This window comes from Solanum lycopersicum, chromosome 8, assembly GCF_036512215.1.
Source record: "Solanum lycopersicum chromosome 8, SLM_r2.1".
NCBI classification, from domain to species: Eukaryota; Viridiplantae; Streptophyta; class Magnoliopsida; order Solanales; family Solanaceae; genus Solanum; species Solanum lycopersicum.
Window position 1 is genome coordinate 62565897 of NC_090807.1, and position 14773 is coordinate 62580669.

The 14773-nt window shown below is 29.6% G+C and overlaps 2 protein-coding genes across 2 annotated transcripts; one reads left to right on the top strand and one right to left on the bottom strand.

The window, feature by feature from the left end:
- Positions 1–2358: 2358 nt before the first annotated feature.
- LOC101243626 (probable transcription factor KAN2) lies at positions 2359–6228 on the bottom strand. The gene is made up of 4 exons (XM_004245934.5): positions 5245–6228; positions 4649–4725; positions 2964–3006; positions 2359–2821 (listed from the first exon to the last, which is right to left on the bottom strand). Exons 1-4 carry the CDS (start codon positions 5819–5821, stop codon positions 2727–2729), a joined length of 792 nt encoding a protein of 263 aa, XP_004245982.1. The 5' UTR covers positions 5822–6228; the 3' UTR covers positions 2359–2726.
- A 3835-nt stretch (positions 6229–10063) lies between these two features.
- On the top strand, positions 10064–14431 carry LOC101258293 (probable inactive shikimate kinase like 2, chloroplastic). Its single transcript, XM_004245898.5, has 8 exons — positions 10064–10335; positions 11284–11471; positions 11542–11736; positions 12065–12126; positions 12401–12467; positions 12549–12667; positions 13664–13840; positions 13996–14431. The coding sequence occupies exons 1-8, from the start codon at positions 10093–10095 to the stop codon at positions 14103–14105; spliced, it is 1161 nt and encodes a 386-aa protein (XP_004245946.1). The 5' UTR covers positions 10064–10092; the 3' UTR covers positions 14106–14431.
- Positions 14432–14773: the final 342 nt, after the last annotated feature.

The window sequence follows — 14773 nt, forward strand, 5'->3', positions numbered from 1 at the left end:
TACATGAGAATTTAGACTTAAAAGTAGATACGTCTATAAAAAAAAATATCTTTCTAAATTTAATAGCAATTCAATCGTAAACATTTTATTTTATAATTAATGAGATCATTCACATATAAATATTTATAAACTTTTCATATCATAATTTTTTTTTAAAAAAATAATCTCAAATAACGTATTTAATCAAATAATATCATATACATTGCAATAGTGAGAGTTCTTTATTATAAAGGGACCTATAGGTGGGAGCTTTGTTCTCTTGAGGTTTTAGCTTAATTTTGTTGAAACATTATCATGTGATCTTTCCTTAATGCTACTACTAAGTACTCTTTTTTAACTTTTAATTAAGAAGAGAAAGTGGAAGTTCCTTTGTCTCCACTATTTTATTGATATATGTATATATTATTGAATTTTACTTTAATACATTATTATGAAGAAAAATTAAATACTAAAATATATAACTTAATAAGAGAAATTTGATAAACACAACAAAAATAGTTTCTAATTTTTTAGACTTTATACCCTATTAAACGATCTCATATAAATTGAAACAATGAAAATTAACCGAACGCTTACAAGAATTTCGAATGTATAAACTGGGGTCCTATTATACCTTCATTTTTCTTCCTTTCAATATACAATTTCCAAGGAAAAGATATCAGTTTATTATACAGTAGATACTCCTAGTACTAGTCAAAAAGATAAGAAAAGTAGTACACAAAATCAATTAGATTTCATTGTTTCCTTTACAAGAATAATATAATATTACTCCTGTATATACTCTTAAGAAATAAAGATTTCATTTTACTAGTCTAATTTAATAAATTAAGATTTTTTTTATAAAAAAATAACCATCATTGTTAAGATTAGTTTTAAAAAAAACATAATTTTTAATTTTAATTTTTTTAAAATATATGTCAAATCAATAGAGTAATATATGAAATGGAAAAAGTATCACTAGTAACTCCAAATTAGGCATCTTTGTGTTTTGTCTCTGTTATACTTGATGACTTCACTTCTGCTGCTGTTTGTTTTTTTTTTATTTTTTATTTTTTGGAATAAAACATAATAAATGTGAGCCATGAAAGGAATAATCAGAAAAAATAAACTCAATAAAATATATAATAATCACATAAGGGAATATTTTTATCAAGCACTTTCATGTAGTACATTATAAAGTAGCCTGCGTTTACACTTTATCTTTATGTTTTATGCATTAACGACTTAAATTAGTATTTATTTAAGCAATTAATCAAAGTAAGTTTCTATTTACTTGTTCACTTTTAAATTAATATTACTATTAAGAAAATATTTTCTTCGTCCGGTATTATTTGTCTTAGTTTTTATTTTTAGAGTCAAATTATAAAAAATTTGACTAACATTTTAAGATGCATTTTTTCATCATATTAATATGAAAAAATTGTAATTGATAGTACTTTTCATATAGTTTTGGAATCTCTAATTTTTTTTGTTTGAAATATCGAATTAATGTATCTAATTTACCTTTGAAAATTAGTCAAATTAACTTTCGATAAGCGTAACATGACAAACATTTCTCGACGGAGGGAGTAATTATTGACATATAAAATTTACCATTTTACCCCTATAAATTATGAACTGAATGAACTAAAAATTTAAAATTTTTAAAAAATTCTACTTTTTCAATGTAATTAGCTGAGGGTACAATGGGTAAAAGATATTTGTCTCGTCTAAATTTATCAAAATGAACAAGTAATTAGGAATAACTAAAAAGAAAAAAATGGATAAATAATTAGAGGACAGAGAGAGTATAAAGTTAATGATGCACATATTTGTTGATTAAGCAATGATAACATGAACTACTTTTATCTTTTACAAAAGCTGAGATTCCTCTCAATAAAAAAATTTAATTAAAAATTTGAAATTTATGAATTTTTATGACGATTTTAAATTAATTTTATAATAGTAATTTAACTTGCAATCAAATATTTATAGATATTCAGTTAATTTGTTAATGTATATCAATAAAGGTCATTGCCATTGAAGAGAATAACTTTTTTCTATCATGCATGCATGCACACAAGATGAAAAGAAAAGTAAATTTTGAGAAAAAGATGACATATCTTTTTTATTTACTTTTAGTTAATTTTAAACCTTTCTTTTCCCAACTTTTTCTTACTTTGCTCTCATTTCACTAATCATATTCTTTTTGGGTTGATAGAAATAAAAGTTGCACCCAACCTATATGAAGAAGCCACATCAACTACTAAAACAACATTGGAAAAAAAAATCAAAATAATTCATTTTACATGTTGTATAATATTTTACACTATCAAGTTAACTGTAATAATAAATCAAAATTATTTATGACAATTCTGATACGATAATTTTAAATAACATTTCAATCACAATATTATAAAAATTCTTTACACTGTCGAACAACTAGTGCCCTCTTTGCTTTTGGCACAAAAACTAATTTCCACAAATATAGGTCCATCATTATTTACTAGGGTTTAGCATTCACCCTAAGACCCTTTTGGCTATAAAAGAAATACAAATTCATTTTTTTGGGAATAATTTTTTATAATAGCATATGAAATTTCACCATGAAGATTTATAATAGCATATAAAAGTTCACCATGAATATTCCTTTCATCTTGTTGAACAAACTTTCTTGAACATTCTTCATTTTCGATCAGAGGCAGATGCAGGATTTAGAGTCTCTGAGTGTCAACTAAATTCATCTATTATATCAATTTAGACTTTGGATCAAAATATTCATCAACCATCAATTCCTCTGATGTATCTCCAGATGACAAATTGTCGAATACTTCAGATTGGCCTAAAATATATTCAATGAAAAAAATTAAAATTAAAATTTGGTTCTTGACATAACAAAAAGTTAATAAGGACTCAATTTTTTTTTAGAGAATTAAATAGCTACAATAATAATTTAATCATATGCTAAGAGGTGAATAATTAACCTGAAGAAGCTGATCTATCAGTTGTCTTTACAGTCCGATACATCTGCAAGATATATGAGAAAATTTCGTTAATAGCATTATTTGTGACAATAATTTATTTGTTTTTTTTATGTGGTACGTATATAGTTTAAAAAGATAAAAAAGACGTTTGAATTATATGATTTTAAATTAAAGATATGTCAAATATATTAAAATATCTATTAATTTTACAATTTTAAACATGTCACACATGAATATAAAAATTGTAAAAAAAATAAGATATTCTTTTTTTGGGAGTGTGCATAAATAACATGTACTAGTACTTAATACTATTACAAATGACCAATTACATGAAGTTCTTGAAAGTTGAAACTGTTTTCTGTGTTGCTAACAATTTTTTATAAAGATATGGAGATATCATTGAGATATGATCACTGTGTCATGTACTAGTACAGCAGTACTTCCTTTCTCCAAAAATATAAAAAACTAAAAAAATATAGTAACTTACTAGTAGATTCAATTACAAATTCGATTTTGCAATATGAGTGAAATCTATCCGTATATTCTAGCAAAATTTAGAGGTATTTTAAACCATTTTTTCGGTTTTTAATAATAGAATCTCATGCTTATATAAGAGTTTGAAATTACTTTGTTATGTCCAGATGTGAAAACATGATTTGACGATTTTGGATGCACAAATGTTACCTTAGCTCAAATATGAGCTCTTAGATAAACTTTAAATAAAAACAGTGAAATAAACACTCTAGCTGGATTAAACTCAAGGGCCAGGTCTCTTAGGTAGATCCTCTAGCTTGTACTAGCAACACAATGACACTCCTATATTTTTCATGGGTGCATTGGTAATTAAATCTTAATTTCTGTCAGTTTTTCAAGATATATATAAATATATATGCATAATTTTTCTAAAGTTAACGGATGAACGTACACCCCTCCTAGAGGGATGGTCCACTTCCGACTATGTCATCAAGATATATATATATATATATATAAAAAATTTTCTGAAAGTTAATAAATACACATACACTTCACCTTGAGAATTAATCTGCTTCTGGCTATATCATGTTGTAAATTGAGGTTTTCGAATGGATTTATAAGAAAATAGTGTTAACTTATTTTCCTTGTCCACCTGATGTAATTATTGATGAATCATTATATGAAGGAGACTTTTTCTCCTCTCTCCTCTAATTGAACTCACCCTTTTTAACTTTTACAAGTACTATTCCTTTCACACTACACATGAATGGATGTTTGGTTCTCCCAAAGTATATAAAAAGAAAAAAAAAAGCTGCATAAAGAAAGCCTGGCATTGCAAAGGAAAAAGATAGCATTGGAATTTGAAATGTAGAATCAAAACCTTTTTTTTTCTTCAAAAATCACTTAATTAAACACATTAAAACAACTTCATATAAAAGAAAATTAATATGGCGAAAACAATTTTTAGCAGCATAAATATGCATATTGTCAATAAGTATAAAAAAATTTATCAGTAATAGTCAATTTTGTCATTAGATTTAATATTATTATAAATTTTAGAGACATTTACAAAAAAATGTCAAATGCCTCTAAAAATATACTTGACTACAATTAAACTATTACTGTTGACTAGTTACCGCTAAAAAATCATTTTAATTTGATGTAGTGGCATACTAAGGAAAAATAATTAGTAAGATGTTTAGAAAAATTACCTGTAAATGGGATTTAACATGTGCTAAGGTGAGATCTTTGACATCCATAAGCTCAAGAACTGATTTTGGTGTTGCTCCTAAAGACCCCCCAAAAAAACAAAAAACATCATATATTCACCATTATTTTACTTGGTTAACAATGAGTTTAAATTAAGTAAAAAGAAAATATAGCTTTCCTTTTCCTATCATAGTCTATTCGATAGAAAATCGAGTACTTCTTGATCGTGAATATCTAAACTAGTCTTAAATCATAACCATAGAGTATGACATATATAAGAACTACTCAAGGTACTTTGAAACAGAAACAACAATTATTGGAACACCAACAACTAGTCAGCTACTAAAAAATGAGCTCTCATCATGTGAACTTTATGTCAGTTCTTTGTCGCTCTGATTCGTTAAATTGAAGAAAAGGAGATCGAACACTACAAGAAAACTGCGAATTATATGGCTATTTTCCTGGAAATTAATATGAAAATTTTCAGGAAAATAAGTTTCATGCGAATTTTCATACTAATCCCCGTTGTAATTTACAGTTTTCTTGTAGTGAAACCATCATGAAATTCAAAGTGCACAAGGGATATGAAGAAGCTTACTTTCATGGCCACCCAAGAGTTCAACAGCATGAACAAAATGAGCATGGAGAGTACTTGTCCAACGCATCCTTGGAGCCCTAGTGCTCCGTTTAGTCGAATATCTTGATAAAAATCTTGATCTAAAAAACCCTCCTTGTTGAAAATTAGGTCTAGTAGAGGCACAAGAACTAATTGTGTTCTTAATATTATTATTGTTGATAATAGAACAAGGTGAACAAGTTATAGGAAATGTAGTAGTAGTAGTAGTATTAAAGGGCTTTTGATGATACACCGGAATGCCTCTTATTATAGTTTGATTTTGTTGTGAGATGTTGTAATTTTGGAGATTATGTAAATGATGGGAAGAATTAGGGTTAGGTTTAGTTGGATTATTGGATAAAGAAAGGTCAAAACAAGAAGAAGAAGAAGTGTTAATAGGATTTGTTGATTCCACCACATGAGCTCTTTTACAAAACCCTAAATCCATATGAATATCATCTTCACTTGTAATTTTCCTCTTCCATGTTGATGATGAAGGTTTGATGTTTGGTGGGCTAATTTTTAGGGATAAGTCTGGTTGTGCTGGGAATAGTTCCATATATCCTTGTTACTTCTTTCTACGTGGCACTGTTCAAATTTCGAGAGTCTGAAAAAAAAAAATTTTAGTACATACCTAGATTCAATTTTTTTTTTCTCTCCACCCCTTTTTCTTCTTCTCCTCTTTGTTGCTCTCTAGGTTTTCTTTATTTTGGCTAGTTGTTTTTTTTTTTTTAGCTATATGATATGTATATACACTAGAAGATGGATTATTTTTGAGAAAATTAAAGATATAGGAGGAGGGAGAGAAAATTGTGGATTTTTCCTTTGGGATTTGAGGTCATTTGTAGGGATTTGAGATTGAGAAATAAGAGAAAGGAGGTAGAAGAAAGGACAAAGTATAAATGAAGTGAGTGGTTGTTTTTTTTGTTTTTTTTGTTGAGTGGTTGATTTTTTTTGGTGTGTGAGAGGTTGTATATCTTAGAAAATGACACTTGAGGGGGCTAGTGTGGGGGAGAGGTTGGTAGAGTGGGGTTATTTCATTTCACCGGGTGAATAAAATTCAAAATTTATATTTTATGAGTTTTGAATTTTAAGAAAAGATAAATTTATTTCATATATACTTCTTAAAATTAATTATTTATTTTTTAAAATTTAATACTAAACATCAATTTATATGAATAATATAGCAAAATAATCATGTTATCATATTTTTTTCAAAAGATATGTAAAATTAAAGTGGACTTAAAAATGAACAAATCAACTACTAATATAATAAGAAAAAAAATAATGCGGACTTATAATTTTTATGAGACGTGAAAATGTGATGGAGTAATAGTCTATTCATTTACTTGTCATAATTTGACTTGACACATTTATTAAGAAAATAACGATTGATATAATGAATTTATTATTTTATTTTTATTAATTAATAGAATCTCAAATATATTTACTCATTATATTTTTTAAAGGCATCAACTCAATGTTAATAAATTAAAAGTATAATTAAAAAACCATTATTCCACAATTTGTTAAATGTGACAAGAAAAAGTAGAAATTAAAAAAAAGTATTTGATAAGTAAATCATGATGGAGAAAGTATGTAAAGGGGGCGCATATTTTACTATTCTTTTTTGGATTCTTATTCATCATTTGGAATTCACGTTGAAACTTCGATTTAGTAAAATATATTTAGATACAATATTTAATAAGAATTTTTATATATTTAAAATTTAAATTTAAAATTTTTAATTAAAAATAATATAAATATTCTAATAAAAAAATTTTCATACTTAAATTTTAAATTCAAAATTTTTAATTAAAAATAAAGCAATCACAACGCCATAATCAATGTTGACGGTATTTTTCATTTTATAAGGGTTGGTGGCCGGACAACCACAGAATTTCTAGACCTATATACACACATGAAATGATTTTGCATAAATTCCCATATTGTACCAATAATGAAACTTACTAATCACCAATTTATGATGAATTATTTCGAGTCCATATTCAAAAAGGGTGAACTATTTTGAGAAGTTTGTATACAAAATTTTCGAAGTTTAAATTTTTGAATTTAATTTTACTAATTAATGAATCACGATGAACTATTTTGAGTTCAAATTTAAAAACGGTGAACTATTTTGAGAAGTTTGTATGCAAAGTTTTTGAAGTTTGATATTTTGAATTTAATTTTGAGGTATTTTTGAGACACGTGGTGTCTAAGGAGAATATCAAAGTGAATTCGTCTGAATAGAGGCAGTTAGAGGTTGGACTAGGCCTACTTTAGTTACTGAAATACGAAATTTCATATAATTTAAAGTTCAAATTTAAAAATAATGAACTATATTAAGTTTTTGTAAAAATAAATTAAAACTTACTCATTATCTCAGAATATCAATTTTCACAATTAAGTATAAATTTATAACAATAAACAATAATGATTTACTTTCAATTATATGGCTAAAATATAGATATTTATAAATCTTCCTGAGATATCTACTTTCACTCGATACACAAGTTTTAAGAAGCAAATGATATATCCAAATTATGTAAATTATCTGATTTTCTATATTTAGTTACAAAATTTCACGGTACACACATGCCTCATAATAGGAAGATTTGTTTCGACTACAAAGGAAAATTCTCCAAACAAATAATAATATAAAAATAGACCCTACAAAAATAAAAAGACATACTCTTGTCTTTATGGATTTCATTTATTATGATTCAATTACTTAAACTCAATCCTATTGTGTGTGGTTTGATTCAATTATGTATTTTCAATTGATTTCATAACTTGAGAATTGTGCTTTTGAGGTTGAGGAAAGAAAAGTTGTAAGCGGAATTCTCCAAGTGTGAATATGTGCTTGATTTTGAGGCATTTTTGGAATACGTGGTTTCCAAAGTGGATATTGGGTGAATTCATCCAAGGTTGAGGCAGTTAGGGGTTGGACGAGGCTTACTATAATTATTGAGGTTCAAAATTTCATGCAATTGATAACCTATGACAAACATCACTCCACCATAACTTTGATCACCAAATATGATTAATGAAATAGTAACTGTCACACTCTTATTATCCAAACAATATATAACTGTCACTCTACCACAATCCTGATCACAAAACATGACTAATGAAGTAATAATGGTCACACTCTCATTATCCAAACAATGTATATTTGACATAGGTGTAGGATCCTCCTATTATAAGACTGACCAAATTAGCCAAAAAGTTGGAAACATATTGAATTTTTCTTGAGACTTTTATCAAGTGAACCTTATAGAAAATCCTCAATATATCTTATGATAAAAACTCATTGGATTATCCTCCTTTTTATTTTGATAAGACCCCATTAATTAATTAACTTTTAGTTATGAGCAACTCAATACAATTAACAGTTCAATTTTGTAAAGGGTAAAATCAAAATCTTCTACTATGTGGTATCTATAGCTCATTGGTCATAGTTTGTCTTTATTTACCTCTAAAAATATTCTGTTTCTTTTCTCGCCCATAGTTTTCTCTTATTTTTCTCAAAATTCCATGCTCATGGCAAAAAAAAAAACAAGAAATGACACTACTAGGATATTTGGGCCTACAATACACAGTAGTACAATCAAATATTTTGTTTTCCGTTCATTTTAATTTATATGACGTAATATACTTTAAGATAAACTTTTAAAAAATTATTAATACTGTTTACATAATTACTTCATTTTATCGCTGCACATAAAATGAAGGGCAATTTTCACATATAACAAACAAAAATATTATATTTATATGTTATAACAAAGTTTGCATAATTGCACTCTATAGCAAACATATAAATGTATAATTCGCACAATTGTATAATTCGCTGGCCCAAATTATATAATTCGCTGGTCTCACTATACATATACAATTGTATGATTTGCTGGCTTATTTCACTGCAATTGTATAATGCACAATTGTATAATTTACTGACCTATTTCGCTGCAGTATTTATATAAAATTTGTTTCGCATACAATTGAATCGAAGTAAAATGTTTGTATATTGTATAATTATAAGTGTATAGGAAGAAGATATATGTTTTTCTCTCGCTTTATACAAAAACAGAAACACAATTTATACACTTTTGTTATATAAAGCAAGAGAAAATTGTATTTCACTGCAATTGTATAATTCACAATTGTATTCGCTGGCCTTTTCGCTGCAGTATTTGTATAAAATTTACATTTGTATACAATTGAATCGAAGTAAAATATTTGTAAATTGTATAATTAAGTGCATTGCACAAAAATATATGTTTTTGCATGTGTATATACAATTTTTTCTCGCTTTATACAAAACAGAAACACAATTTATAGACTTCTGTTGTATAAAGCGAGAGAGGCGGGTAGAGGGAGAGTGGCGAGCGAGAATAGTAGAATGGCCAGCAAGAGTTTTGGGAGAGAGGTGACTGGCAAACTTTGACAAACGTTTGCTATGAGACATAATTAAATCAAACAGTAGTTATTTCATTTATTTTAGGTTATTAATTTACTATTATATACAATTATTTCTAAAATAAATATTTCAAATTCTTAAAAATAAAATTATAATAATAAAAATAATGTTATTCTTTTAGAGATGGAGAATAATATTACATGTAAAGTACATGGAAATTGTGATAATTTTGTTCACGATATAGCTCAAAAAATACATCGTGCAAGAATTTAAAATTTTGAAAGTAGTTCAAATTAACGGGAGCTATTTGTAATTTTATCAAACTAAGGGGAGCTATATGCAAATTCTTTAAAAGCCTATATTTCTTATCTGCTCCATTTTTTCTCAGAAGAAACAGAGAAGCAAACATGGCTTCTTCTTCTTCCTCTTCTTCTTCTTCAGTGGCTCTCAGTTTTCTCTACCAAAACCCCATTAAAGCTTCACTCTCAATTCCAAAAGCTCTTTCTCCTTACTCAAAACTCACATTCCCATCTATTGCGACCTTTTATTCTGCAATTCCCCGTTTCGATTACAGTAATTTCAGAAAAATCAATCCATGTCTTCATTGCAGCAATCTTCCTACTGCTTCCACAAATAACACGCATTACGAGGTAATTTTTTATTTTTCATTTAAGTACATGAATACTTTAATCATAGACTCACTTGGCTGCTACGCAAAATTCATCTTCTTTTGGGGAAAACTGTATTCTACTTTTTTGCCACTGACATATGCAACTTATCATTACGTTCAATCAAATAACAGATTTGTTTAGTAATTAACTTTCGTATATTTTGATTAAATGTTTTAAGTAGTACAAACACATCTTTAAGTCTAATTATTGTTAACGTTTATTTGCAAATTCGAGCTACCCAAATGATGCATATTATATGTGGAAATTGCATTAATACATATTATGTATTGTTTCATAATGTACTGTATTGTATCATATTGTGTTGTTTAATGAATACAATTGTATTGATTGTATCGTTCTCCGTCGTTACATAATGTCACACATTCATAATTTTTTGATTGGTAAACCTACAAGAAGTTGTAGGATACGGGCAGAGTCACTATGAAAAGGTAGGGTACATGATAAAAACAGAATTATTAGTAAATAATAAGTAAGAGACAAAATGAGAAGAAAATACTAAGATACAAAATGGGTCATTTCGTTGTTAACTAACGATATGGATTTAAACGATACAATACAATGGAATATAAGTAACAATCAAAATAGATATTGTACTTTAAATAACAATACAATGCAATACAACGGGTAACAACCATCCAAACAAGGTGCAAGTCTACATAGTAACCTGTATCCAACAAAATATTTTGTTCTTGGTATTTGTTTGTGAAATTTACCTCCACGAGGTAGGGGTGATGTCTGCATACACTCTACCTTAACCGAGACCGCACATGTGGAATTTCACTGTGCGTGTTGTTCTTATTGTATTTGGTAGTAAACTTTTAAGATAGTATCAACTACCTGTAAACTTTGCTATTATTCAGAATGAGTTTGCTTCTCTTTTCCGACCAATTTGTGGAACTTATGCAGTTTTCAGATGGCTCCTCTGAGGTGGAGCTAAGATTAGAACTTGGGCAGGGAGATGTAACTCCTAAGGATATATATGTAGATGCAAATGAGAGCTCATTAGCAATTAGAGTACAGCAATCTGGAATTGTTCGGACTCTCATGGAAACCAGTACTCTGTATGAGAAAATAAAACCTGCAGAGACAATATGGTAAATGAAAACATAATTTTAGTGAATCTGTTTTATCCTTTTGCAACGTTTTATGAAACAAATCGTGTAGGTACATAGATGAAGATCAATTAGTAATTAGCTTGAAGAAGCAAAACTCCGAGTTGAAATGGCCTGACATTGTGGAGTCTTGGGAGTCCCTAAGTGCTGGAATTACACAACTCCTTAGAGGAACATCAATATACTTAGTTGGGGAATCTACTGAAATCAACCAGAGGATTGCTCGAGAACTGGCTGTTGGACTAGGGTATGTTCCTCACTTTCATGAGTAAATGATAATGCTGCATAAAGTGACGGAGCTACAGTATTTCGTATATGCCATATATTAGTCCTCTTTCACCGAACCTAGGTGAAAAGAGATGAATGGATCATGATAAATAGCCTGAATGGTGGTTTTCCTTAAAAATCTGTTTTTTTGACTTGACAAAAGATATGGATTAGTTATAATTTTCCTTCTTCCACATTCATGATCGTCCATTTGCATTAAGTTACTGCAACCCCTGCACCCTTGGGATTCTTGCTTGCTTCTTTAGTCAAGATCTTCTAAATTTTCGTTCAACTCTTATGGTGGTTAGGTACACTCCACTTTGTACAAAGGAGCTGCTAGAAACATATGCCAAGCAATCAATGGAAACGTGTGAGTTACATCCATTTTTCTTTTCACAGAGAAGATAATTATTGTTAAACAATAAGTTTTACAAGGAAGAGCAATAGAAAAAGAATTGTTTACATGGAAGATCTGAATTCTCACAACTGCACAATGATAAATATTGGAATTTGAACATGTGTCAATGATGCTCACTGGAACAATTTATTTACTTTCTCCAAAACATCTAAAGGCATAGTAGCTCTTTGTTTGGCTTCACTTCCTTTTTCTTTTCTTTATTCAATTTTTCTCTAACCAATTCCAGGGGTTAATGAGGAGGGGTCTGATGCTGTAGCAGAAGCAGAAAGTGCTATACTAGAGAGTCTGAGTAGGTATTTACTTTGTCTTGCATATCTTACTCATTTCACTTGGAACTGGAAGTAAAAATGTATTTATATTTGATTCTTGTTTAGCCAAGCCCGTGCTGTTATTGCAACCTTGGGAGGGAAGAAAGGCGCTGCTGGAAGAGTGAACCAATGGAGGCATCTTTTTGCTGGATTCACAGTCTGGCTTTCCCTTTCTCAAGCTACAGGTTAGGAAACTAAGCTCTCTCTCCCCTTCTTTTGGATGTACAGTATGTTTTACAAGCCTATCTATTGTTATATCGCTTTTTTTTCCGTCCATGTGTTTCCAATCCCCTTCTTTAGATAGTCGAGCAGTGTCAGAATACGTAGTTATTACAACTTTTTCTTTTTTTGAGCAAGGAATGAAGAACTTAAGTGTACATCATAAATCAGCTGACAAACTGCTCTGCTTGCATGTGGCATCATAAATTGGTATTTGTGGTGAATGCTTCTCTGAATCGACTCAAGGGAAGTGGTAAAATTCCTTAGTTGACAGGCCAATATAGGTATGTACATGTGGACTACAAATAAGGTGGGAAAAAAAAATCACAAAAACTAGTCCCCTTCTGGGAATATCAGTTTTTGCAGAAAAGTAGTATATTTTCTTTATCTGATTATTTTTGAGTCTTTCAATTCCTAGAAACATCTCTCTACTGTTGATACTATATAACTTACACAGAGAAAGAGATAACAAATGGACATGAAAATAGGAACTGAGGTAGAAACAAGGTTCTCCTGATTCTAAGTGCTTCTGTGAACCCCTATGTGAACCAAACTTAGTAGACAACTGTAGGAAGAAACCCAAAATTGGCATTATATTATCACTGAGTAACACCACTTAGAATCACTGGTTAACACCTGATCAAGTGCGGATAATTGATCATTAAACTGAGAGCAACTGGAGTAAGCAAGGAGCATCAAAAGTAAATGGGGCTTCAACTTTCAAGTCCATGTTGAAATTTTGTAGGAACGTGACATCACCTCTCTTGCAACACGGGGACCAGACTGGGGGTATAGCAAACAGTATCCTTTGGAGGATTCCATACATACAGTACAACCCATTAAGAAACCCTTCTTTGTTGTGCTGAAACAGTTCACACCTACCAAGTGCACCACCAAATTATAATGGGAGTTTTTGTCATATTTCTTAAGCTTGTCTTTGTCTTTGCTAATATCAATTTCAGATGAAGAATCTGCAAAAGAGGAGGCAAAAAGGAATATGCAAGATAGTGGTCGTGGTTACTCTAACGCGGAAGTGGTAGTCAAGCTTGGAGGTTGGGATCCTAACTATTCAAAAGCAGTAGCTCAGGCTGTGCTTAGTGCCCTTAAGCGCTTAATATTGGCAGATAAAGACCTTCCAGGTACGCTAAGCTTCATGCTTTGTTCTATTCTTAGTTGTCCACAAATGAACTTTGAGTTTGTTGTGGATATAAAATGAACCCATCCTGTGGCATGAACCAGAAGTCTACACAAGCTTGTCATATGTTCTTTACTGTTATTTTGTTCTGCTCTGAAGGGAAAAAGAGTTTATACATAAGGTTGGGCTGCCGAGGTGATTGGCCAGACATCAAACCCCCAGGCTGGGATCCATCAACGAGCCTTGATGCATCTTCTCCGCGGTCATAACTCATAGCAGAATCACAGTATATGTATCTAAATGAAGCTATTTTTCTCTACCCTTAGGCTCTTGTATCAATGTATCAAAATTAAAAAACATTCTTCTTGAGGATATCAAGTTGGATATTCTCAACATGATCTTTCTATATTAAGGGAAAGAAAAGACTAAGGTCCTGGCGTGTATTAATTGTCCAGAAAGTTGCCATTGAGCCCCGAAGGCCATCTGGTTAGTCAGAATTTTTTTATGGAAGATGGTCAATTTTGTATGCTGTGAATAATTGCCACAAATGTTGCTTATATTCATTCTTTATTCTAATACAGTAACACCTTTTTCATTGTTGTGACTGCATTAGTGAGGTGTTCTTACATACGTATAATATATTTATATCTAATGTTTACATATCACTTAGCAAAACGAAAGAATGTATTATTAACCAATTCAACCAAATGAATATATGGATGTAAAGAATAACAATATTTTTTCCCCGTGAAATTTATCTGCATAATTGATGAGCATACGTTAAATACAATTCTCCTGAACTTAAAAATTATGTGAAAAAGATTAAACTTGATTTTCATGGATATTCTAACATTTCATTTTTATACAAAATATTTGAGTAGTTATTAAGGAATAATTTCGCGCAGAGTGTACCACTTACTATATGCAGTATACATGA